The 27,619-nt window shown below is 41.4% G+C and overlaps 1 protein-coding gene across 5 annotated transcripts; it reads left to right on the plus strand.

The window, feature by feature from the left end:
• Window positions 1-2,898: 2,898 nt before the first annotated feature.
• Window positions 2,899-21,953, plus strand: HAVCR2 (hepatitis A virus cellular receptor 2). Of its 5 annotated transcripts, none has more exons than XM_034656810.1 (8): window positions 2,899-5,272; window positions 7,374-7,433; window positions 8,655-8,993; window positions 10,071-10,154; window positions 13,749-13,789; window positions 15,299-15,425; window positions 18,702-18,738; window positions 20,537-21,953. In XM_034656810.1, exons 1-8 carry the CDS (start codon window positions 5,194-5,196, stop codon window positions 20,694-20,696), a joined length of 927 nt encoding a protein of 308 aa, XP_034512701.1. In that variant the 5' UTR covers window positions 2,899-5,193; the 3' UTR covers window positions 20,697-21,953. The 5 variants fall into 5 exon arrangements, with proteins under 5 accessions (XP_034512701.1, XP_034512703.1, XP_034512704.1 ...); XM_034656812.1 differs by having other exon boundaries at window positions 2,899-5,266; XM_034656813.1 differs by lacking the exon at window positions 2,899-5,272 and adding an exon at window positions 5,298-5,365.
• Window positions 21,954-27,619: the final 5,666 nt, after the last annotated feature.

Below are 27,619 nucleotides of genomic sequence, written 5' to 3' on the forward strand. Positions count from 1 at the left end.
ATTTATGGATTGGAACATTCAATATTGTAAAGAGGTCAAATTTACTCCACAAAGTGGGAGAAAAATACTGTATTTATAGCAGACTAAATCAGCCGAGGACTAGTATCCGAAATATGTAAATTACTCATAATTTATATCAATAATGATCAATTTATGATAAAAAATTGAGAATCCCAACTGAAAAATGGGCAAGATAAGCATTTGTCCCCTTAACACTCCCCAAATCCAAATGGTTCATAAACAAAAGAAAAACTGCTTATTAACCTTGGTAGTAAAGAGGAAAATGCAAATTAAAGACACAGTGAGATGCCATCATATCCTTTACCAGTTTGGAAAAAAACCCAAATCTGGTAATACTAAGTGTGGACGAGGATGTGGAGTAGGAGAAATTCTTATACACTGCTGGTAGATGCTCGGGAAACAGGCATTCTCTAATAAGTTTCTCTGACCCAGTAATTTCGCTCTCAGAAGTATACTCCAGAGAAGGTTCTGTATGTGTGCACCTGGATTCGTGTACGGGAATGTCCAGGGTGGCATTGTTCATGATAACTGAAACAGAAGGGGAAGTGTTTACCTAAAATATAATGAACAAATAACTTGAGGCATATCCATTCCCGGAAAAGTATTCAATAGTGAAAACAAACAATCTACAGGAATACACAACAGCATGAATGAACCTCACAGACCTGCTGAGTAAAAGAAACAGAACACAAAAGCTTACAGATGATAGGCTGTCATTCATATGATGTTCAAAACCAAGCAAAACTATACCTATAATTTTGGAATGCATACACAGGCGGTAAAAGCATAAGAAGACAAATGATTACTGCAAAATTTAGAATAGTGATTATCTGTAGGAGAGGAGCAAGGTTTTGTCATCAGGAAGGGACAGCGGGCTTGGAGTGGGTGTCAGCAGGACTTGAGGAGAACTGGCAATGTTTTACTTTTTGTTTTGAGTCCTGGTTACCCGAGTGCTTGCTTTATAAATATCCATGCACTATGAATTTATATGTGCAATGTTTTGTACGTCTCTTATGTTTCCCAGCAGACAACAGTTTCACCTTAAAGCCATATTGTGACATCATCATGCTTCCATCGTCTTGGAAAAAATTAAAAAGTCTGATGGGACTGTGACTGGCAAAGTCGTGGAGCCTGTGTTCTCACTGGCAGTGAGAATGTCAACTGGCATGAGTGCTTTGGAAAACTGCTTAACCACATTCTTGTAATGTGGATGCCTATGAAAAGAGAAAAATGAGACTGTAGGTCAGGGATGAAGGGGGGAATAGGAAAAGAAAAGAAAAGAGAAAGAGAGCTTCCCAGATTGATGAGGACTGTGCGCCTTGAACTGAGGAGTACGATCGCGTCACTACCTGAACGAAGAGTGTAAGACTAATAAGCCAACAAAAGAAAGAAGAGGTGCCCCAGGATGAGTGACCACTCACACAGCTCCCCACCCCTGCGTGGTCTGGGCAGGAAGTAGCCCTGCATGCTCAAGATGGGACTGCGGGAGGAGTTCCTGCGGTGACTCATGCTCAACAGAATTGTCTTGATGGTAGACCCCTCTTCATTTTTCAGTTTCGTCCCTGGGAGGCTCGCTGAGTTACTGAGGATGAATCATTTTACAGCCCTCCCCATGTCCTCTCCTCTGAAGAGGGCTGGTTATGTGGGCAGGGGCGGCATTAACTTCCCTTAGGAGTTACTTGCTGGGCAAATACTGGGATTTCTCAGAATGCTGACTTGTCCGTGCTGGGCTACTGTTTTCTATGCTGTACGAAGAGCCCTGGAGAGAGCTCTAACTGGCTCTTGCAATGGTTTGAGGGTGACCTTAAGCTTCATCTCGCTGGCATTCATGTAGAGTTACTAAAAATAAAAACTGTCCATAAACACGAAACCTCTTTATCATCTCCCCGGTGTTGTGAAGAGCATGTCCTTGTAAGTTAAAAAGCACTTTATTAGTAAAATGCCTTTTCTTTTTTTTCCAGAAGAAAAAGAACCATGCGTATTTGGAAGGGCAGGTTTTCTTTTCCCATCTCTCCATCCCATCCCTTTCTGGGAGGGCATCCGTAGTGGCCAATTGCTCTTGCTACCCAGAATCCGTTTTTCCTCTTGAAATGCACCACACTTTTTCTTTGGGGGAATCACCTTCTTTCACTGTAGAATGAATACAAGGTTTGGGACTATGACTCAGGCTCAACCCAATTAGTCCTTCTTGAGCCTGTGGACGCAGATAGTTCAGGAATGAGTCTGTGACCCAGTGTGGGCCTTTGAGGGAATGTGAATCACTGGCCCTGTGGGAGAGCAGCCGAAAGATGTTCTTGGTAGGTGGCTGGGTGCTTGGCGGGTATAGCAGAATCTGAGGAGGGAGCCCAAACCGGAGCCAGCCAGAAACCAGGTCCCCAGTGACCTCACTGGCGCCATTGAGTCAAGTCTGCCTGCCGCTGACCTTTTCAATAATGTCGGTCAATAAATTCACTTTACAGTTTAAACTAGTTTGAGTTGGGTTTTCTCCTAACTGCAACCTAAAGACTCTGAGGATAGGTTTATTGGCATAAGAACAACACGGAGATCTAGCTATGAGAGGTGGTCCATAGCAAGGGAGAAATTTAGTTGCCTTGTAAATGTATCATCATTCTGAAGACCTCGAAGTTCCCTTCAGGTACACCTCAGATCTCTGGCCTGAAGTCGCCCTCTCAGTGCCGGGCCTGGTGGGGAAGGCAATGCCGAAAGCAACCTGACGCAAAGGAGCGCCCTGAGACCACAAAAATGAACGTAAAATAAAAATAAAAGGACTTTCATTTGAGGTGGAGTCTTTGATTTTTTTTTTTTTTTATTTATTCGACAGAGATAGAGACAGCCAGCGAGAGAGGGAACACAAGCAGGGGGAGTGGGAGAGGAAGAAGCAGGCTCATCGCAGAAGAGCCTGATGTGGGGCTCGATCCCACAACGCCGGGATCACGCCCTGAGCTGAAGGCAGACGCTTAACCGCTGTGCCACCCAGGCGCCCCTGAGGTGGAGTCTTTGAACTGACAGGTGGTTTAATGGGGAGTATACAGATATGTTTTGTACCTTCTCCCAGATCCCCTTGTGTTCTTGATGTCCCTAATTGTCCACGGGTGAGACATTCTTTCCCGTGATACACCCACAAGAGGTACTGACATGAACCTGTTTGTATATTTAGAGACGAGCACGGAAAAATAGCTGAAAGGAGATCCATTATGTTGACAGTAGGTATTTTGTGCTACTGAGATTATGGTATTTATTTATTTATATTCCTATTTTTTTAAAGAATTTTCTATGAGTATGACTTATATGGAGTATGACATATAATAAAGGAAAGTTTTCAAGTACTGTACAGACACCAGTTTACAAGCACTTTAATTATTTTTAAAGTTTTTGTTTAAATTTCAGTTGTTAATATACAGTGTAAAATTAGTTTCAGGTGTGCAATATAGTGACTCAGCATTTCCATCCTTCACCCATCTCCCCGCCCATCTCCCCTCTGGTAACCATGAGTTTGTTCTCTATAGTTAAGAGTCTGTTTCTTGGTTTGTCTCTCTCTTGCTGTTTCCCCCTATGCTCATTTGTTTCTCTACTTCTATGTGAGTGAAATCGTGTGGTATCTGTCTTTCTCTGACTTATTCCGTACAAGCACTTTTAAAGGGAAGTCACATGGCTAGACGCAATCTGGAAGTCAGAAGATCTAGCTTAAACTTGCTTACCTTAACTTCTTACCCTTAACATCTAAACTTAGTGCCTCCCTTTGCAAAATTTTGGGACTAATATTACACGGAAGCTAAAATGTTGTAGTTTAAGTAAGAGAGGGCTTTTGATTCAAATCAATTATACATAGGATTCCTTAGGTAGTCATCTCTCCGAGACCCATTCTTCTGCAGCCCCCCCAATGTACAAAGTAGATTCTAATTGGACTGAGTTTTTTCAGATAATCCCATCTGTCTCACCCCTGTTCTCTTGTCTCCTGACCTGGGTCAAATTCTCTAACTTCCATTTTATGAATTTTGTCTAGTGGCCCTTTAGTTATCTACCATTGTGAATTCTAATTACACATAATCCTAACATTTTCATTTGGTGCTTGGAGGCTATCTTAAGGAGTCTGAGATTTTTCTGCCACTTTTCCTGCTGCTGAAGGAGAAAAGCAAAAACACAAACTTAACTCTACCGGGGTATTGTATGCAGCACCCCTCTATGGGATCACAGCCAACACTCAACAAACACACCTTATGAGAGAGAATACACTACACAATACAACTTTCTAAACACAACTTGGAAATGAATTAATTCCCATACAAAAGACTTCTTTGCCAGCAACACATTCAAGGGCTCCTTTTAAAAAGCAAACTTCCATGGCAAGTAAGTAAAGACTCATAGGCCTCTGTGGATCTTTTATGATCAACTTGACCAATAAACTGAGACATGAAGTGTCCGTTTCAAGGGCACGATAACATGGTTGCTTTCACACCATGTTTTCATCCAGTGGCAGCCACAGGGCTGTAATAAAGAATGAGGATGTTCTATACGAGCTGGAATGGAGAGATCTTTGGAACAGAGAGTTGAGGTTAGAAAGAAAGATGCAAGCTGATCGAGGTTAGTCCCCTACACGTAGAGCGAGCGGACAATTGTGGCGGAATCCGAGGCGCACAGCACCAGCTGTGAAGCACTCTTGCCAAAAAGTCAGACTGAATCCAACCAAAGCTCTAGAGCTAAGTTTCATTTATAGGAAACACACAGAAAAGAGGAATAATTTGAATGACACCACAAGGAAGTGGGCAAACTCAGAACGTGGAACATTCTCCAAAACAACTGGTTTGTACAACCTGTCAGTGGCGGGGTGGATGGAGGGAAGATTGTCCTGGATGAAGATACTTAAGAGACCTAACAACCGAATGCAATGTAGGGACTTTGTCTGGGTCTGGATATAAATAAACATATGCTAGGGTATTTTTGAGATAATCAGGGGTAATCTGATTATGGACTGAAGAATTAGGTGCTAAGACATCATTATGAATTTGGTCATGTGTGATAATGGTATTGTGGTTATGCAGCGGAATGTCCACTTTTTTCTTTTTTAAAGATTTTATTTATTTATTTGACAGAGCGCGAGAATGAGAGAGCGCAGGGAGCCTGACATAGGGCTCGATCCCAGGACCCTGGGATTATGACCTGAGCTGAAGGCAGATGCTTAACCAACTGAAGAGCCCAGGAACCCCCAGAATGTCCACTTTCAAGAACCAAATGCACACTGAAGTCTGTAAGGGTGAAATAACACGATGTCTGGGATTCATTTTAAAATAGAAGTTGATAATTTTGAATCTGTACTTTGGGAACTCATACTTTTCTCTCTGCTTTTGTGAGTGTCAAAAAAGTTTTTGTATAAAACAATAAATAGAAAATGTAAGGTGCAACCCAGGTATACAATTTGTCTAAGAGAGGAGGGAATAAGAATATTTATTTTATTTTCTCGTGTTTGTGTTGGGGGTATACACGAGAGACTTAGGAAAACAGAAACCTACAGGGTTTCTGGGAACAAGGGAATAAGGCTTCTTCGTAAAGCTTTGATATCGCTTTGAATTTTAGCCATTTGGATGAATTATCTAAATTTTTTTTTAAGAAACAAATAAAGGTTAAATAAACATGAAAATGCTCAAAAACAGCTCCCTATACACAGAGGAAAAAAAAAAGAGAGAAGGGGTTTAGAGTAGATTTCTAGGCTTCTTTATGTCTAGACTTCAATGAATTAATAAATTGTTAATATTTTATAAAGCTGGTTCCAGTAGTAACTGTAGAGATGGACAAACAATAAAAACAATAAAAAATTAGAACAAAAAAAAAGAAAAAGAAAAAACAGAACACAGAATCTGAGGGCTGAAACTCTTAAGAGTGTTGACTGGGGTCGTGCAGTAAACATGACCTCTGACCCCATGTTTAATCCATTCTGCCTTCCCCTTGAATATGGACATTTGCTGGTTGTTATTAGTTACATAGGCAGACATATTAAGGGCAAATATGAAATTCATAGAACAGCTTATAGTGGAAAAAATCTGGAGCTTGGGGGACTCAGTTCTCATTTGAAATTACCAATCATGTGCCTTTGGGCAAATCAGCCTTGTCAGGTCTCAGTTTCCCTATCCATAGGCTGAAGAAATTGACTGCGGTCTTTCGAGTAGCTGCTACCTCTCTGATGCTAGGGAAGTACATGCATAGGACGAGAGCTCCGTATTTATATTAAATGGATTTAGTGCCATAAGGATGAGCGACAAGGAAGTTCAGCGAGAAAAGACAGAGGAAGGCCACAGGGCTTTCAGAAACAATTCAGTCTGTGAGCTCACTTTTGTAAAGAACCATTGGCTTTTAAGGTTCCCAGACAAATGTCACTCTCCCAGGGCTGAGACTGTTGGGGTCTGAGGTGTTACCTCCGTGATGGAGAGTGTGGCTGGAGGTCCACACTTTCTGACAATTCATGCCCGAAGTGCCTGGGGTGGGAGGCAAGGAGACATCTTGTGTACGTGAGATGAAACACAATACTGGGGTCCCTCAACTCCCTCCCGTGGTGGGGAAAAAGAAACATTCCAGAAAGGAATGTGTCTTTCTTAAGTGGAAGGGCTTGAAAGTTCAGGTCCAAGTCAGAATATTAGAGCAGGGCGCTGTGCCTATGTCACCGAGCACAATTTCCTCATTTTCTACATTTTATAAATGAAGGAACCAAGATACAGCAAGGTTATATGACAGCCCAATTTGTGTTAGAACAAGGCTAAGAAGGAAGCTCAGGAATGGCGTGAAAGGGCCCATAAATGTGAGGATAAGGAAGATGCCATTCACTGTGGTATTCTCCAGCTCCCAGTCCCGTTCCTGACGCACAGGTGCTTCATTAACACTGGTCACATGACCAACCAACTTCCTGATCTGACTGACTGAACGCACGGATGCTGTGTTCCTACCTTGTGTTCCCTGGTAACCAGCGGGACCCACACACCATCCATTTCACACAGACGATTACTTCATTGGAGATGCTCCAGGCCTCTCTCTACTTGCTGGGAGTTTTCTTGACCGAGAGACACGTTGCTTCCTCCGAGTGTCACTTCCTCTTCGTTGGTACTAAGGGATGAATATCAGAGACTGACAGGATGTGTGTGGTGTAGCATGACAGAGAACTGGGGTTTCCTCTGATGTAGCCATAGACTTGGCAGCAATAACAGAGCCAAGATCGGTAGTCAGGCGCCCTGGTGTGCTGGGCCAGCAGTCGGGGACAGTGGCCACCGCTCCTGTGACTGGGGAGGAGATTCGATTGCAAGAGCAATCTCCAGTTCCACTGGAGAATTAAAACTAAACAGAACCATTATTTGACTTGTCTTCTTCAGAATCCATGGTTTCACCTCTTCCCTTTGACTGCGTCCTGCTGGGTCTGCTACTACTCACAGGTAAGTCTGGGCACGGACTTCCACAGCTGGAAACTACAAGATAAAGATACAAGGATGGGCATTGTAACGTTTGTAACAGCAAGTATGGAAGCAACCTAAATGTCCACCAGTCGGGGAGTAGGTAAATAAGCTGTGATATACGGTGCAAATACGAAGGCCGACTGCACATAGTGATATGTCCCTGAGTCCAAACGTCACTTGTTAAAAGAAGGTGCGGAAGGGTGTCTATATCGGACTTTTATTTGGGTATGTGTGTTGCAGGGAGTGGGAATACACAAATGCTTCTTAAGATGTGTGGGTTCTGGAAAGGGGAACTGGAAAATGGGAAGGAGCAGGGAGAGGGAGTATACTTCTCATGTACCTTTTATACTGTTTAATGTTTTACTATATATATATTTATTAATATGTGTATGTAAAGGCAATTAATTTTAAACCTCAAAATAGCCTGTGAGTGGTTTCAAATACACAAGCTTCTTATTCAGCCAATGGTTTTTATTCATTATGTGCCAAGTGCTTAAAAAAAGAGAGAGAGGGGTGCCTAGGTGGCGCAGACGGTTAAGTATCTGCCATCGATCAGGTCATGATCCCCGAGTCCAGGGATTGAGCCCTGCATCAGGGTCTCTGCTCAGCAGGGAGCCTGCTTCTCCCTCTCGCTCTGCCTGCCACTCCCCCTGCTTGTGCTCTCTGTCAAATAAATAAAATCTTTAAAAAGAATTAAAAAATTAAAAAAAAATAGAGTGAGATTTATGTCAGGTTAACTGCCTCTCATCGATGAGCAGTCAACTGTCCCAGACCAGTGAGCTGTTTTACTGGCTGACAATGACACATTTTCTGATTACCCATTTCCATCAGCCTTGCCCTCTGGTGTTCACAGGGTTGGACCACAATTCTCTCTTAGGGCATTGGTTCTCAAAGTGAGTTTCCGAGAACGGCCATCTTAACAGCTCCTGGGAACTTGCTAGAAATTCAAATTCTTATACCCACCCCAGACCTATTGAATCAGAAACTCTAGCAGTCGGGCCCAGCCGTCTGTGTTTTCATGTCTTCCCAGTGATTCTGATACTCCTCAAGTCTGAGAATCATTGTCATCATGAATCATCTTCCAAACAGGACAGCAGCACCGGTTTCCTTTTAATTCTATAAGGCACTACTTGCGTTTTTCTTGAAACCAACCAACCTCACTCATTGTCTGGGTCTTGCTCTCTTTCCCTCTTTATTCAGGGTCTTTGGAAGGGGTATACGTAGCTGAAGTGGGTCAGAATGCTGATCTGCCCTGCGTCTACTCTCCAACCACTTCTGAAGCTCTTGTGCCCGTCTGCTGGGGCAGGGGATCCTGTCCTGTGTTCGAATGTCATAGTATGGTGCTCAGCACAGATGGAAGGAGCTTGAAATATCAGACCTCCAACAGATACCAGTTAAAGAGGAATATCCACAAGGGAGATGTGTCCTTGACTATAGAGAACGTGACTCTAGCCGACGGTGGGACCTATTGTTGCCGGATCCAATTCCCAGGCATAATGAATGATAAAAAATTAAACCTGGAGTTGGTCATCAAACCAGGTGAGTGGACCTTTGTATGCTTTCTTGAATAAAATCACCTGCAGGTAATATTAAATACACCGATTGGTCTCCCTTCTGATCTCCCCAATTACAGCCATGGGGGTGGGTCCTTAAGACCTAAAGTTTACAGGCTCCCACAGCGATGCCCAGCCACTTTTAATTCCCTTCATCTATTTTAAAACTCATGGACAGGATCTATAGAATGGGAGGAAAGGTCAAGACTGGTGGTTTGAGGGGTGCCTTCGTGGCACAGTCGTTAAGCGTCTGCCTTTGGCTCAGGGCGTGATCCCGGCGTTCTGGGATCGAGCCCCACATCAGGCTCCTCCGCTGGGAGCCTGCTTCTTCCTCTCCCACTCCCCCTGCTGGTGTTCCCTCTCTCGCTGGCTGTCTCTGTCAAATAAATAAAATCTTAAAGAAAAAATAAAGACTGGTGGTTCGTGAACCTGACCGCTCATTAGAATCACCTGAAAATCTTTTTTAACACCTATAGCTCCTTGGTCCGCACGCACCCACGAACCAGAGAAATCGGCGTCTCTGGAGGTCGAGCCCCAGCGCTAGGATTTTACCAAGTCTACCTTAAATGAGGATTGAGAACCACCGGACAGTGCACGTGTGGTGTGCATGTGCTCATGCGTTTGTTTAAAGATTTACAGAGCATAGAGTGTGTGGCTGATGGAGCTGAGTTCAAATCTAACTTCGCCTCTTAACTATCTGTGTGTTCTTGGGCAAGTTTTTAAACTTGGTGAACTCCTCCTCTATGAAATACAGTAATTCCTACCACACAGGCCCCTGGAAGGACTTTACGAGGGGTTTTATGAAAAGCGTTCAGTGTGGCCATTTGGGTGGCTGTTAGTTCCGTTACTAACCATTAGACCGTGGCGATGCTGACTGTAACACGCCTCTGCCCAACATTTTACGAGTGCCGTGTGCTCTCCACGAAGGGGGCCAGGTAGGTTTGGCAGTTGGGCATGTTCTTCATGTTGTGTTTCATATTTTTTTCTGCTGCCCCTTTGACTCTCTGCCACAAGCTCTCTGCTCTCAGACGAGCCGCATGCTTATGTTGGTTTCTGATATTAGCCAAGGTCACCTCTGCTCCGACGCCACGGAGAGACTCCACTGCAGCCTTTCCGTGGATCCTCACCACCAAGGGACATGGCGCAGGTAATGATGCGGAAGGTGTAGCCGGAAGCCTTCGGGTGTTTTCAGAGTTCAGAGGATTTGGAGTATGGGAAAGAGACGAGAAAAGGGTTTGAGTGGAGGCGTGGAGGTCCCTGGGCACCTGAGATGTTGTATGTGGGGAGGGGTGGGGTGGGGACAAACCTGGGCTGCGAAAAAAGGAGCCCTGAGCTAGGATTCGGAACTAGTCACAAGAAGCCCTGTGACCTGGGCCAAAACCTTTCACTTCCCTGGATCCCTGCGTCTTGTTCTGTCCAAGGAGAGGGTTTGGAGACTTTGGATTTTGTAACCTAGTAAAATTCCCACTCCCTCCAAAAACAAAATTCTGGTGGTCTACATATTTAGCCAAATAAGAAAAAAAATTCTACTAAGGCCATTATTGCATTAAAAAAGACATGTTCTTAAATTAAATAAATTTAGTCTAATGAAAAACTTATTACATTGCCCTTATTTTCCAATTGACTCCCAGACTGGGATGTTTTGTCATGAATTGGCTCCAGTCCATGTTTGGGGTTGGATGAGGTGATTTGAAGGATCTCTTCTAACTAGAACGAAGCCCATCATGTTCTTTCAATTCCAGCCTCAGGAAGAGCAGCTAAATCCTTTGAGTAATTCAGCAAGGACTTCTCCATGCTGTTCTGGTAGAGAAGATAGGGTCAAAAGAGCAGACTGCAGGTCATACTGAGCAGGGAGATTCATCTTAAATGTCTCCTGTCAGATTCCTGGTCCTTTGTATACTCTCTGGAGCTCAGTCTTCCATTTAGTAAGATGAGGGTAATAACAGGTACGTCCCATATCTTAATTTCATAAATCTCCTGAGTCCCACCTAAAGGGATTTAAATAAGAAAGGGTGTCTCAAGTGCTTAACCCAGTATTTGATCGTAGCATGTACTCAGTACATGTTGGTTATTGGCTTTAATGTTACCAGTAAGATCGGGAGGCAGAATGAGATTGTGGTTAAGTATGTCAGTGACAGGGTTCCATTATCAGTTCTTCATACCAGCTTTGTGAGCTCAAAGTAAAAATGCTCAAACTCTGTGAGGCTCAGTTTCCTTACCTCTACATTGGGGGTAATCCCAGTGCCTATTGCATAAAATTGTTGTAAAAATTGAGTGTGACAATGTAGGCAAAGTGCTCAGCGTGCTACCTGGCTCACAGAAAGCACTCAAATATTTGTTATTATTATAAGTTTTCAGTTCTCCACTGGTTTAATCTTTGGTGGTTCTTTAGTGATTAGTAGCCAACATCTCTTCTGTGATTAGTGAGAAAATTAAATGTGGTGGGACCAGATGACAATCCTCATTCCAAAAGGAATTTAAAGTATAAAAACCACATTGGTGGAACTGCTAAGTAAACATGAATCTTAAACACACGCAAGATTTTCTAAAGTAAATCCAGTCTCTGCTTCCCTGTAGTTAACCCTAATCAAGTCATACCCCATATTTATTGTATGCCCATGTTCCCATCCTGGGCTCCAGCGTTCTTTACGTCACCACAAGTGGGCATTCACTATATGCCCACACACCTTTCTCAAGAGGCAGGGCATTTCCTCAGGGTTGTCCATATCATAAACAAGTCCTTTTCCCTTTAGTTGTTACCTGTTAGTTCCTTCCCTCTAGGGCAACAAAGATGGGGTCTCCTCTTCAAAGTCAACTTTGTGTAGGTGTACATACCTTTTCTTTTAATGTGGAATGTGGGTACATTGAATATGTTTGCTATTCAGTGGAGTGGAACCTTGACAAGTAAAAGTTCCAGGGCTCTTGGAAGCTCCTAAACATATCTTGAACACAAAACAATGTCATGTCCCTTCCAGCTGAAGGAGGCAGAACTAGATCATGGTGAGTTCTCAGCTCTGGAGGTAGACTTGGTTTGAATCTCAGGTTTGCCAATTACTGGTCGTGTGATCTTATGCAAAGCACCTCTCTGAGACTCGGTCACTTCATCTGAAAAATGGAAAAATAATAATACTTATATATTGTGGTGCAGATTAAAAGATATTATGCAAATAAAGTGCTAAGCACCATGTCTGGCAGGTGATATGTGCTAGATGGTAACTATAAATTTATATATTTTTAAGACCATCGCATCCCACCCCTGCTCCCCACTCCACTCCAGCCGAGTCTTGGGTTCCCTAGGAACACCAACACAGATTTTTCTAACTGTCCCATTCACCTTGGTTGACGGCTATCTATGTGAAATTAAGCTGTGATAATCAATAAAATAGAGCGCTGTTGGGTTATTTTCACTGTAAATGGAAACAAAAACAAAAAAAAAGAGAAGTCCGTCTTGCCATTTAGACCAAGAAAAATAGTTACAGGGAAGCAGAAACTGGATTTACTTAGAAAATCTTGCATGTGGTTAAGATTCATGTTTACTTAGCAGTTCCACCAATGTGGTTTTTGTACTTTAAATTCCTTTTGGGTAGTAATAAGAGCAAAGGTAAGTGGAAGAGAATCTCTTTTATTTCCTTTTTTAAAAAAAATACTTTTGGGCTAAGAATATTAAAATTTGACTATTAAAATCATGGCTTGTTAAACCAGGGGTTCTACATGAAAGGACCTTTAGGCTTCCAGAAAGTGGCCATGACATTTAAGAAGTTTCAGAGCCTCTGACTCAGCCAGAGACATGAGCAGCAACCATAATTTTCCCAAAGCTGGACAATCTATTGATTTTTAGAAGGCTGTGTCTGTGAGGTCAGGGCCTGTGCCCATCCTGTCCGTGGCTCTGCCGCCGTGCCTGGCACAGAGTAGGGGTGTAGACATGTTCATCAAATGGATAGATAGATGAATAAATAAATAGGTAAAAAGGAAAGAAGGTGAGCTGGCAACCAGGCAATGTGACCACTTGGTAGTGACCGTGCCAAGGTGAAGGTTGTTGAAGGCAGCATGGTTAGGAGTAAAGGTTTGAAGCCGTGCAGACCTAAACCAGAAGGCCATGTCTGTTATTCGCTAAGCTGCATGACCCTGAGTAAGTCCCTTCCCTTCTGAAGTCTCAGCTTCTTCATCTGTGTAATGGGGCTAATAGTCCCTACTTTAGGATAATTGTTTCGAATGCCAAATGAAATACTTTGCTCAAAGAATTTAGCACAATGTTCACTCATGGTAAATTATAGCCATGGTTATTATTATTTTCATTTTTAGGCAACTAAATACCCTGTCTCTCTCTTAATGAGTACATGTAGAACTTTTTCAAGAAAATTAACTTTTGTTATCTTTCAAAGTCTAATTACAGTATAATGCCTGCGTGAGTGATACCAATATTGTTGGAATTTTGCAGCCCTCTTTGGGGCCTTGTGGACACAACAAATGACGTATTCAACCGAGGTCTTCCTAGCAGAGGTCTCCTTTTCATGGAACCTAAGTAATTGGGTTCATTATCTGGTTAAAAAAATTATGGTCATCCTAAAATTGATTCGCAAGTGTTTAGAAAATTTTGTTGGTCTCACGATTAATTATTGTATAAGAGTATAGAGTAGATTTAATTTCAAATAGGATTATAGGCATATTTAGGATTTTTTTAAAAGATAAAAGAAAACATTCTGACTGTTCTGTTGGCTATTTTTTTTTCTCTTTATGGCAGAGACACAGACACTGGAGGCTCTCCATGATAAACAACAAACTGTAAGTGACTTTGTGTGTGTGTGTGTGTGTGTGTGTGTGTGTGTGTGTGTGCGCGCGCGCGCGCTCAGGTGCACTAACCTTACCCCCAATGCAGAGAAAAGAAAGTTCAACCTTAGTCTTCCTCTTGTTTGCTCTCTGCTTGGGGAAAAAAAATGCTTAATCTCCCTTAGCCTCAGAGCCCTTGGCTGTCACATGTTGGTGATGCCATTTCTAACTGCGTGGGCCTATCATAAGGGTGGAATGAGGGGATGTAGGTCAAGTGCCTGGCACATAGGAAGTGCTAGAAAAACAAAACGAAGAAGCACTACCCACTTGTCCCTCTTATCCTATTTCATAATGTATCCCACAGTGGAGGGTTCAAAGACCCTCCATCTCCCTAGAGTATATTTCTTCTCATTTCCATGGCAACCCCAATGGAAAAGGATATTTACATTTATTTATATATGGTAAGATACTAGTCAGGAATATTTTAAGCTAAGAATTTCTATATCTAACTACAAATAAATCAATATTTTAATTAACCACAAATTTGGTGTCTCCCACCTTCTCAAGAGTAAAAGGGAATCCCCTAGATAGCAAGCTTATAGTAGCGACTTAGACATTCTCTGGGGGCACATCCAGGAGTCTGCCTTCATTTGACTAAGGCCCCGATTTGTGTATTCACAACTGAGGCTCAGCACTTTGCTTTGTCTTTGCCCCTCCCCCTCCCTGTGACCAAGGACTGAGTCTAAGTACCTCTGTACATCCATAGTGTTTGACGTGCAGTATCTTGCCCATAACATTCCTGCAGCAAACGTTTATTGAATAAATGGAAGATTTAATTCCTTTGACTTCTTTGTTTTAAAAGTGTTTACTATTATTGTTTTTAAAGGGGGAACATGGACTAAAATTTGGCAAGCAGAAGAATTTTCTGACTCTCGGTTAAAAAATCCAATTGAATAGAGCAATAGCATAATAGTTATCACTGCTTAAGCATTTATTGTATACAAGGCCCTGTGCCAAACATTTTATATTTCCCATCCCTTAATTTTCCCCAGAACTCTACACGATGGTGGCAGACCTAGGACTTGAACTCAGAACTGGCTGGCTGCAAAGGCCTGGCTCTTAAATCACCGTCTTTCTGTGAATATGGGTGTTTCTCTACAAGACACCAAGTTTTGACCACTCTGAAACTCCCTGGAACACCAGTGGACCTTGAATGAATGGGATTCTACTCTAAAGCCCATTTTTATTTGGTGGGAGAGGGGAGTCCATTTACTAAGGGCTCCTTGTGCCCCCAACAGCATAGAAGTGACACATTTTATTCCCTTACTAACTCTGAAGAGTATGCTCATCCTTCTCTTTGGTGGTTGGAGGCCTGTCTGGAAGGAGACAGATCATGAGTAGTCTCAAGGCCCCTGCACTCCTGTGGTGCCGTGAAAGGGACGGTCCGATGCACAAGTCATGAGACTGGCTGAGCACACAACTGATTTCTGGCCATCTGCTCTAGTTCTGTTTGTGTTTCCATAGCAAATACCCACATTGGCTAATGAGTTACAAGACGCTGGTGCGACCACCAGAATAGGCGTCTACATCGGAGCAGGGGTCTCTGCTGGACTGGCTCTCCTTCTTATCATCGGTGCTTTAATTCTCACATGTAAGTTGGTTGGTGCTGCTTCTTTCTCCCTCTGATGAGGAACTGTTAAAAAAGGAACTAACACAAAATATGAGTTTATATTTATACCTGAAGGTGATAAAACTGAATACTCTGTGGTCCTCCCAAACCTACCAGTGCTACTAGCTATGTTTTTATTCAACTCTTCCCAGGTAATACACAAGCATTGTGCTTAGTGTTTTTCCTACATTTTATCGTCACCATCCTATGCAGTAGGGAGTATTTATCACCGTTTTATAATGCAGGAAGCAGAGCTACGAGAGAGTATGGCGCTTTGCCAAGGTTTCAGGATCCCTAAGATGCAAAGCTGGTCTCTTACGTTTGGCTAAGAACACAAACCTCTTTAAGTCATGAATTAGGTTTATTCGGAAGCACAACAAACATAATTTCTTTCTGTGCATTTTCCTACCTCACTTGTTCCTATCTTACCTGTTTCCTAACTTACTTGCGCAGGTCTTTAGAGAGAGGAGGCAAGTCCTTTAGCCAGAGGGTCGTGGGCCAGGATTGCAGCATTCGTGTTTTGCTCCTTCATGGCACTCACACACACATTGCATCTAAGTTATTTTTATTTAAAAAATCTTCTTAAGGTATGGTTTATATACTTGAACTGCATAAAGTATGTTCAAGTTGATGAATTTCAATAGATGATCACACTTGGAAACCTATCACTACAATCAAGACCCAAACATTGCCATCACCCCAGAAGTCTCACACACTGTTGTAATTGTGATATATTATCTTCTCTTCAAGGGCAGAGGCCAAGGCCTTATACCCTAGGGCTTAGTACATTCTAGCAGCCTTTCCTACTAATACATAAACATGGACCACATATCGGGTGACCAGTTGTCCCAGATTTGCCCAGGAGTGATGGGGTTCCTAGGATGTGGGATTCCAGTGCTAAAACTGAGACAGTGCCTGGAAAATCAGGATGAATTGGTCACCCTAGTTGTGTGGCTTAAAGCTGCTGATTGCTTTATGTGCGTTAAATCCTCATAACTACCCTACTGAGAAAGACACTAATATTGTTCTAATTTACCAAATGGAGAACTAACATGCTGTCCAAAGTCATATGGTTAATTGATAGATATGGAAGACAAGATTCTCCTATCCCACCCCATTAGGCTGTTCTGCTATTGTTGGTAAATGGACTGTTCAAAGCAAGAAGCTACCCCATCTACATTTACCTGGGTTTACTGAGAGGTAGTAGGGGAGTTTGTGAATTGATCATATGAATGTAATGCCTACAGGTTGATCAAGAACAACAATAGACCTCACTACCTTTCTGAGTCCTGCGATGGCCTGGTATTAGGGGCATTCTAGTTTGTGTAAAGAGGCTTGAAGTGAGGTTTCTTCTCAAGGGGAGAAGTCTGACACTTTGTACCCAGGTCTGTATTACTCCGAAAACATGGCTATTTAGAAGAACAGATGAGAAAGTCCTGTTTGATTTGTGATCTTTTCCCTAGAAGTTGCTGGAGAAAATCTTAAAATCAAGGTGACAGGTGTTAAGTCAGGACATCAAAGCCTTTAATTGGCAGCAATATAACCAACATTCCTATATCTTTCTAGTGCACTCTCTGCAATGAGAATCCATACCTTGGTACTACTCAAACCTCCCTCATTTCTCTCTCAACTGGTGAAGTATCAAAGACCTGTTCCATCTCCTTTGCCTTAGCCAAGACTTCATTCCTCCTTTTATCCCTTTCTCCAGAATCATCTACCTCTCCCTTTTAATTTATTCCACTTTCATTAGCATAAAAATATGTTCTAACTCACATATTCCTTCTTGGCTACTCCCATTTCTCTGTTCTTTACGGGCAAATTTCTCAGATGAATTTTTCCAACTTTGTATCCCCAGAACTCTTCAACCCATCCTTTAGCTTCTACACCTGTAGCACCAAGGAAATAGTTTTAGTCAAGCCCTCCGACAACCGCCATTTTCTAGCTCCAGCAGGCACCTCTGTCTTCGTTGTAGTCAATCTTTCAGCAATGTTTAACCAAATCGACTCTCACTCATTCTAGAAAGTCTTCCTTCTCTGGGCTTTTAGAATACCACCCTCCTACTTCATTAGCCATTCCTTTTCAGTCATTTTTGTTATTTCTTTTTCTGCTTGACCTTTAGATATTGATATTCCTTAGGTGATGATCTATATTTCCAGAGGCTTAAATGTCATCCTTAATGTCCTTCTCCAACTCAGAGTGTTCGTACAGTTGATGCCTTCACTTAGATGTCTCCCACATTTAACATGTCCAAAATGGAGGTCTATAGTCCATATTTCACCTTCCCAGAATACAACTTCGGCCTCTCTGGTGTTCCCCATTATAGTGTTTCACTACCATCCATCTTAAGCCTACCATCCATCTGCTTAAGCCAGAAAGCCAGAGACTATCCTTGAATCCTGTTTCCTCCTAACACAAAATCTGATTTTAATTCCTGTAGACTTTGTCCAAAATACATGTAAAATCCATTCATTATTCTGCATCTCTCTTGGTCACCACCTTACTCTGATCTGAGGCATCATGATCTCTACTCACTTCTTCATTTTTTTTATACCTCCTTTTAATCTATTCCTCACACAGTAGCTAGGATGATCTTAAAACACAACCAGCTCTCATATTTCTACTCTCCAATTATTTCTTAGAAGTCTCAGAATAAATCCAAAATTTTGATTACGGCTTAAAAGGTCCTTTGGAGCTAGCCCCAGCCTACCTCTCCAGACCTTATCTTGGGCCACTCTCTTATTTCAGTTTCAGGAACCCACTATCATCTGTATCAGGTGTTCTCACTACCTGAATTCTCCCCCAGCTCTTCACTTAGCTGACACATTCTCTTCGTTCAGAACTGAGCTTAAAGGTCACCTCTTCTGAGAGTTTCTCCCTGACCACCATCTCCATCATCTGTTCTTGTGCATTATTAGTTCCACAGTGAGAGATTATTATTTTAAATGCCTCCTTCACTAGAACACAAGTCTTAAGAACTCAGGGCTCACAATTCACTTTTGCATCCCCAGTACCTAGCATACTGCCAGGCACATAGTAGATGCTCCATATATTTGCTGAATGTAAGACATGCATCTTTATTACTTACTAGCATAGTCCGTGTAATAAATCAAGACACACCCTGATAGTTTGATTTATTTCAATCCAAGGGAGACCAGATTTCCTTAAACAATCCTTGACTCCAGTGAGTTCATTTTATTTCTTATCTCATTTGTTTTATGAAAGCATTTTTAATTGACTTTTCTTCCACCTTTTACCTAGGGTATTCTTATAGCAAAGAGAAGTTACAGAATTCAAGGTAAGAATAACGGGTGGGGTAGGGGAAGATGGGAATCTTGGAGGCCCCTACTCTAAGATGGCTTTGCTCTTATGAGTCCTGCCCTAGGATTTAAACTTATACTTCCTTCTTACCTTAGGCATGGATTAATGCAATACCAATTAAACATACTGCTCTGTTCTCCTTTCTGATTTCTCTAGCTCCATTGCCTGAAGTTAAGGTATAGAGCTTATCTCACTATTGATAGGAAATGCTTTTTTTGTATATTGGTTTTTTTCAATGAATTGACCCTTCCAGTGATTGAGCTACGTTCAGACTCTGGGCTGGGCACTGGGTTACAAAAGTGAGCAAGATACCCAGAATTTTCTCTTAGGGCTTTTATACATCAGCCCAGGCATTCTTAACTTCCATGCCTATTAGAATCACCTAGGGCACTTGAACATAATTTTGCCAACACCAGAGCAAATAAATCAGAATCTTTGGGGATGGGGCCTAAGCATAGATGTTTTTCTAAAAATTTTCCAGGTGATTCTAATGTGGGAACAGGGTTGAGATCTACTGGTCTATTATATTTCAGTCTTGGTATCCATTTTTGACTCTACACATATGTATACATATAAACACATGCACACACCTCCATTCCAAATACCCAAAGCTTAAATAACTTCTAGTAGAATTTAGTGATATTTGCTACATGGGTAGAATGCAGTAAAAAGAATGACTCTGCCTATTGATACTATCTAAAGACCAAGTATAGATAGTATATGAAGACAAAATACTCTATGGTAAAAAAGTCAAATAGGCCAAATAAAATATTTAATTATCACTGGCTTTCGATCATCTTTGCCAGGATTTGTTATTAGAGCTGAAACTTGAAATGTGATACTACCCATAGGTAATATTTACATGCATTAATTCATTATTTGGTTGAAATTATTTGGTGAAATTATTTGGTTAATGTTCATCTCTATCTATATATGTAAGCTCCATAGAAAATTAGGGCGTTGTTGCCGCCTTAGCATCTGTATACTTTGATACACACGTGATGTTTAGTAGGCACTGAAATATCTGATGGCTGAGTGAATCGATGCTCCTTATAGCAGCCCTGTGAAATAGAATGCTTACTATTCCCATTTTACAGACGACATCACTGAGACACAAAGTTTACTAACACGCAGGCTCCATGGGATTTTTCTGTATTATTCACTGCAGTATTTCTTGCTTCCTACAACAGTGTGTAACACACTAAATATTTCTTGATTGAGTGAATGAAAAAAAAAAAAACCAACCACCCAATTTACCCAAGGTCATATGGCTGGTAAGAGACAGAGGCAGAATTCAAACTCAAGTCTTATTGGATCCATAACATATTCGTATTTTTTTCTTTTTGAAATTGTTCAAGCCCGCAGAAGAACTGAAGTTACAGTGGAAGGAACAATAGAACCTTTCAAGGAAACACATGATTTAACATTCTGACATACTTGCTTGCTCTGTTTCTCTGTGTATATATAGTTTTTTTCTGGAACCATTTGTAAGGACATGTCAGGCATCTTCACACTTCAGCTCAACACGTCAGTCTGTCCCTCCTTATGATACAATGCCATTTTTGTACTTAAGGAGATGGAGATGAATTCAAATGTCCTCAACTGTTCCACACTTAACTTTATTGCTCTTTTATGGCCTTTTCCTCCTAGTTAGGACCTGATCAAGGACCATGTACTACATTTGGTTGTTGTCTCTTCAGCCAAGCCTGTTCTCTTAACTGTATTCTGTGCTGCCCAGGAGATGCTGAAGTCAACTGCAACATTTCTTTCCACAGCCTCGTCAGTTTGGCCAAGCCCCCTCCCTCGGGGTTAGCAAACACAGGAGCAGAAGGAATGCGCTCGCAGGAAAACATCTATATCATTGAGGAGAACATATATGAAATGGAAGATCCGTATGAATACTACTGCTATGTCAACAATGGGCAGCAATCCTGACAGCCTAGAGGTTTAACCCTTTAAATCCCACTACGTCATTTTTGAGCATGGTATCATCTTCGAAAACTATGAAATGCGTAAGCTAACTGGCTTTAGAGGCTCTGTCCACACCACCAAGCAGAGTTTTTACATTTTCTGAAGATAATGAGCTCCCATAGGGAGGGAACTGTGACCTGCACTGTAGTTAGGCTCAACATTACCTCTGTGTTTCAGCCACCGGGTGTACCCAACTCAGAGACTGCTAATCGGGGCTTTAGAGCTCAAATGGGCTTTTATAGAGAGTAGGAATTCTTAATATGCAGTCCCTGAAATGCCAGGAAATCAGTCATATGATGGATCCACAAAGCTCCTGAAAATAAAGGGAAAATTATGTGCTGAGGTACGTGCATGTCTTTTTGGGACAGAAAGTTGAAAGGGGCCACTGATTTTCAAAAGATCTGTGACCTATGAAAAGGTAAGAAGCTACTGCAGGAGGAGATGGTCTCGACTGTTCTAGAAGACTTATGCTTCTCTGAGTATTGATTCTTTAACAGTAAGTGCCACTGCAGAGCTCTCCTTTGCCAGTTAGGCAGACTGCGTGGCAGGTCTCGTGGTGTGGCAGGAGCTCCCAGAGAAGAAGGAAGTGTGCACTGAGTGTGTTGCCAAGTTTTGCCTGGGGCACACTCAATGGGAAAGATCTCCCAGCAACTTCTCCATTCATGGAGAGAAGTGGAGCTCTGTTTTTCATAGAAGAAGAAGAAGCAGTGAGTGGGACACAAATTCTGGTGGAAAGAAGGCAAAGGGCTCCAGCAGTCTATATTTATCAGCATCAAGTCCTTTGACGGAAAGACTGTGGTCCCTAAGCTTCAATTTCCAGGTGGTGGTGACTTGGTTTGTCTTGTTAATGTGTTGCCTGCCCAGTGCCTGACAGAGCTCTCACACATCACAGAAATTCACTAAATATCTTTGGAGTAAAAAAAACAGAAGAAAGGTAGCCTTCTGGAGAGTCATTTCCATTGCAGATCTTAGATAGAGCACTTGTCAGAGAACTCACAGATACTCCTAAGCTCCCGTATCTGCTCTTACCTAGTTCAAAGTGGTGTTGGTTTCTTAGCATCATCTCCCAGCTCAGGTCTTTGGAATTCTGTTACTCTCTGTGTCCCTCTTTTTTTCTTTTCTATTATTTTCTTTTCTTTTCTTTTTTCTTTTCTTTTCTCTTTTCTTTTTTCTTTTCCTTTCCTTTCCTTTCTTTTCTTCTTTTCTCTTCTTTTCCTTTCTCTTCTCTCTCTCTCGCTCTCTTTTTTTTTTGAGATGGGCCGAGGGAGAGAGAGAGAATCTTAAGCAGGCTCCATGCCTGGCACAGAGCCCAATATGGGGCTTGATCTCACAACCCTGAGATCACGACCTGTGCTGAAATCAAGAGTCAGACACTTAACTGACTGAGCCTCCTAGGCACCCCTGTGTCCCCCTTTCTGCTGAGCCTCCTTAGCACATAAAGAATCAGCAATAGATACCTGTTGCCTAAAAACCGCCCCTCCCCAGGTAGTGATTAAATGGCTCCCATGCTCTATGCAGAAAATGTTGGTCACCAGGGATGTAGGCAGCCTGTTTGTTTCTAGGAGTCTTTCTGGCAGTCTTGTGTGAGTTATAATGTTCGGGCTGCATTTAGACAGTTTTGGGAAGTACTGGGTTTCTACAGGGAGATATATAAGGGAGATCATTTTGCAAAATTATAAGCAGCAGCTCTCATAGAAGACAAAAGATTAATCATAAGTACTTTAAAGTTATGGAATTCTAGAGGGAAGGGACTTCAGAACATACTGAGACCAGCTCAATGGTGTCCCCCACAGAAAGAGATTCTTATTCTACAAAAGTCTTTAAACAAGGGAATGTATACAGGTTGATCATTACAATGGTGCTCGTAAGAGACTTTTTTCATCACCTGGGGAATAGTCAGTTATTGTGATGTCAACATGCTGGTGCAGTTAAAAAGAATTAAGTGGTTTCCTCATTGAGCTGTTTTCCTAATTCAATGAATATTTAAACGTCTACTATATGCCAGGGACTCTGGTGCTGAGACCAGAGGGAGAGACCAAATAGACAGACATGTCCCTGATCACACAGAACTTGTATTTGATCTAAGGAGGATTCATTCCATTCATTCAGTCAGTGAGCATTTATTGGCACCTGCTTTGTGCCAGGCACTGTTCTTGTCCCTAGAAATACAGCAGTGAGGGAAATAGACAAAGTCCCTATTCTCATGGAGCTTACGTTACTTGTCAGAGGAGAGCGCTATATTGCTAATAAGAGAGAAAAAAAAGTTCTGGAACAATGTATGAAGTTGATGCTAATTTTTTTTTTTTTGCCTTAAAAAAATTGGGAAGAATATACCAAAATTAATATGGCTACCCCACAGGGGCAAATGGTCATGAGACAGACGTTTTCCTTTTATGTGCTTTTATAATTGTTTGAATTATTTTCTTTTGTAATAGGAAATTAGACTTAAACATTATAGCAATGTTTTCCTGTCTTCCTTCCTGATCATGGGAAGAAATGAAGATTAGGATAAGTTAGATTCAAGGTCAAGGCTGGCCGTAAGCTAGGACTGGAATCCTGGTTTTCAGAGTAGGATCTATCCTATGTCAGTTATTTGGAAGGGCAAAGTTGGCAGAAACGGGAACAAACAGAAGTAGCCTACAAGGCTGTTACAAAAAGCCCAGGAGATAAGCGGTCACCCAATTAAAAACAGTGTAATAAGATTGAATGTGTGGCTTGCTCTTAGAAGTATTTTAGGATTTTTCTTCCATAGGGCACTCACAGCACAAGAGGGTCTCCTTGATCTTTTGAGACTGAAAACCATGGTAAGACCATGTTTTATCTGCATATCACTTCTAGATTTGGAATTCCCGAGGCAGAAGTTCCAACCAGTTCAGTCCCCCCGTAGTTGAGTTTTGGGTACTCCCTTATGCCTATTCTCATTTAAACTTAATTTTCATTTAAATATAAATTTGAAAAATTAAGCTGAACAGTCTTGTCTCCAGTTTCTGTTCAGAAAGTCTGGATCCTTCTGGAGATAAGTGTAGAAAGATGACCTAGAGCAGCAATTTTTGAGATTTTTCCACCGTCCTTATCTGGAACTCAGTTGGGAAGCAGGGAAAGGGGAGGGGCAGCTGGATCATTTGGCTGAAAGGTTCTCAAGCTTGAGGAGGGCTCAGATTTTAGTCCATTTTCCCTGGAAAATCTGTTCTGAGAAGCAGTGTGACTCAGAAATGTTTCAGGCTCGTAGATCCTCTGTGTCATTTCTTCAGTAATGGTGACCACAATTACAGAGGTCATTCCAAGTCACTCATTTACTCTTAGCAGTGATAATCTTTTGTGAATTCTTGTTCGAATTCCTTCTGCTTATGGTGTGACTCTCCTTTTCCAGAGAAAGCAATGAGTTGGTTTTTTTTTTTTAATGATTATTTAAGCTATTCATGTGTGGAGGCAGTGGGACATCTGTTTAAATGTGCACATTGTTTTGATGTAATTGTTTTGTGGGTGGGTCGCCTTTGGAAAATATTTCATTATAGTTTTATATTCTGTACTGGCAACCTATTTCGTAGTAAGTGGATACTTTGTCCTTTGTAATATCTACATTTTGTGTTTGTACTTTCTCATTCATTTTAAACCTAGTTCATGGGGCGCCTGGGTGGCACAGCAGTTAAGCGTCTGCCTTCGGCTCAGGGTGTGATCCCGGTGTTATGGGATCGAGCCCCACATCAGGCTCCTCCTCTGGAAGCCTGCTTCTTCCTCTCCCACTCCCCCTGCTTGTGTTCCCTCCTCGCTGGCTGTCTCTATCTCTGTTGAATAAATAAATAAAATCTTTAAAAAATAAATAAATAAATAAACCTAGTTCATGTAAAACAGAAATATTTTATACTCCAGTGAAGGTTTTACCTTCTTTTCGTCAGCTGTGAAATATCTATAATCTATACATCTACATCTACTCTGTTTGAAACTTTACTTGTAGTTTCATTTGCCATTACTGATCAATTGCATGCTGAATTTAGTTCTTGTTCAGAAAACACTTCGGTAAAAAGTAACAACTGTATAAATGTCGGGGAAGGTTGTTTTCCACAGTTTTGTTATATTGTAACAAATAGACTATATAATATATATAGCTATATTATGATATAGATTTTTTGATTCATTTCTTTATCCCAGAGTTTACCACTGTGTCTTAGCAAAATGCTCTTGACCTTAGTATTGGTTGAATCTGACAGTTAAAGTAGGGATCCAAGGGGAAGGAGCCTAAAAGTTTCCAGCTACCTGGGTCTCAGGAAGGTTCTTGGGGGGAGCAGTGCCTTCCATCATTCTGTCCAGCAACCCTCCAATTTCAACAAAAATTCCTATGATATAAACAGAAACTAAATAGCTTCTGATCACCATGGGAGAAAAGAGTTATCCAAACTAGTGGAATCTCAGGTAAAAACTAAGAAATATGATGCTATCTTAGGTAACTGTTTTTGAGTGAATGTGTTTCCAAGGGGCACTCTGAGTGGGACAGCCGATTTGGAGCTTTACAGTACATTGAATCTAAGAATTTCTATGAAGTGGAAGACACAGATCTTGTTAGATTGCTTGTTTCCCTTATTATTGTTTTTTAACTTTTTATTTTGAAACACTTTAGGGTTTACAGAAAAATTGTGATGGTAGTATGGAGAGTTCCTGTTCCTCAGTTTCCACCAGTTTCCTCTAATGTTAACAGCTTATGTAACCATGGTACATTTGCCCAAACCAAGACATTAGCATTGCTATAATACCATGAACTACAGACTTTGGAATTCTGTTATTGATTTTTAAAATTTTAAATTAAAGCCTTTTTGATAAATATAATAGAGTTTAGGTTAAAGGTCAATGTCCCTATTCCCTGTCCTCCTTAACAAAATTTCTCCCCAATCCCACTCCCCAGGAATAATCCGTGTTATTGCTTCATTCTTTTCTGCCAGCACCATCTAGTAGAAGACGATGAAAGCCACATAGATAATTTAAAAATTTCTACTAGCCGTGTTAAAAAACGTAGGAAGACACAGGTGAAATTAATTCTTAATAGGTTTTTTTTACACTCAACCATCTAGAGTATTATTTTAATGTAGAATAAATATAAACATCATTGACGAGTTCCTTCCCTCCCCATTTTATGCCTCAAAATCCTGTGAGTATTTTTTTATTTAGAGCATATCTCATTTCTGACCAGTCACATTTTAAGTTCTCTATAGCCACATGTGGCTAGTGGCTACAGTATTAGTAAAGGTCTAGACCATTCCCTGTTCTCTCTCATACACACATAAAGACACACATTGCAACTTACTTTGTCCACTGTTTGTAGAAGGCCATTGATCCGTGTCAGATTATATGGGACAAAAGCACTCATTGAGATAACTGTGTAGTATTAAGTAGAACAAATGTGCATAATCTTTTAAATCATTTCCCCGTCCATAGATATTTAGTTTTTTTTCCATTTCAAATAAGACTGCAAGGAACATCCTTTGTACAAAAACCTATGTGTACTTGTGTACTTCCAAGGCATGAAGTTCTAGATATGGAATTGTAGTATCAAAAGTTATGATTGTTTCAAGTATTATGACTATAGAACAATATATTTTTAAATAGATATACCAATCATTGTATTGCTAATTGTATATGATCTTTCTCAAGGCAGTCATTTTAGAAAACTGTTTACTCCAGCAATATTCCTTTATCTCAAAATAATTTTTGTTTTTTGAAATTTGACTTAAGAACCAGTTTAAGCTAAAAGTACATAGGCCAAGAGACTCTCATAGGCCTGTTCCTTTGTAATCACGGTTATTCATTCATTCATTCATTTCCTTCCTTCTCTCCTTCCTTCCTTCCTTCCCTCCCTCCTTCTGTCCCTCCCTTCCTCTCTCCCTCTCTTCCTCCTTTTCTTCCTTCATTCCATCCATGCACCCACTTATCCATCCCAGGAAGAGCTTCCTGTTGGTATCCCTCATTCCACTTTTGCTCTCCTAGGAATCCATTCTCCTTACACAGCAGCCCAAGTATTTTCTTTTTCTTTTTTAAAGTCATCAAACAGGTTCAATTGCTGTTATTTAAAACCTTTCAACAGCTTCATGGGACTGGATGTTTTCTGACCTCACCAACCTCTTCTTATTCACTCTATTTCAGCCACGCTGGTCTCCTTGCTGCTTCCAGAACAAAGTCAGTTCTTTCTGGTTCCAGCACCTTTTCAGTGGACTTGTTCCCTCTGTTTGGAATCCTTCTCTCAGACCATTTGCAGATCTGCCTTCCTCATCTTTCCTGGTTAAATGTCCTGTGAGGGCTTCCCTGACCATCCGATCTGAAGTCCCCACCTGCCTAGCTCCAGTCTAGTTTACTTCCTACATAGTTTATTTGAGGTGGAGATTCCCTTATTTGTTTACATTGTTTGTGTGTGATTTGTCTTCCCTATTGCTCAACCATAAAATAGTCTATCCTTCATCTCCTAGCCTGGACGCCTTGTACAATACTTGGCTCCTAGTCAGCACCAGATAAGCGTTTGTAGACTGACTGACAGAACGAATCTCTGCCTGCTCTGTTGCAAACTCAGGCCACGACACAGGTGCCCCAGAAACAAAGATCTGTACATTTTTCCTTTGAGGAAGTCAGAGTTTATCAGGGCAGTCCCATAGCCAAGCAACCGATGACAATGAAAGACCATAAGCATATAGCAGACCGGCCGACCAGATGCTGAATAATACGGAGAAGCATTTTTTGGTGATGTCTTCATTTTTTTTTTCACTCTTTCCTTCCTAGTCTAGTCCTTGTCTCTACCACTTCCTTAATTTAACTCTGTAAAATTCCAAGTGACTCTCAGAGAATAAAGATGGCCTGGCACACAGCAGGTGCTCAGTAAATATTAATTCGTGAATGCATGAAGTGAT

Source organism: Ailuropoda melanoleuca, chromosome 3, assembly GCF_002007445.2.
Source record: "Ailuropoda melanoleuca isolate Jingjing chromosome 3, ASM200744v2, whole genome shotgun sequence".
NCBI classification, from domain to species: domain Eukaryota; kingdom Metazoa; phylum Chordata; class Mammalia; order Carnivora; family Ursidae; genus Ailuropoda; species Ailuropoda melanoleuca.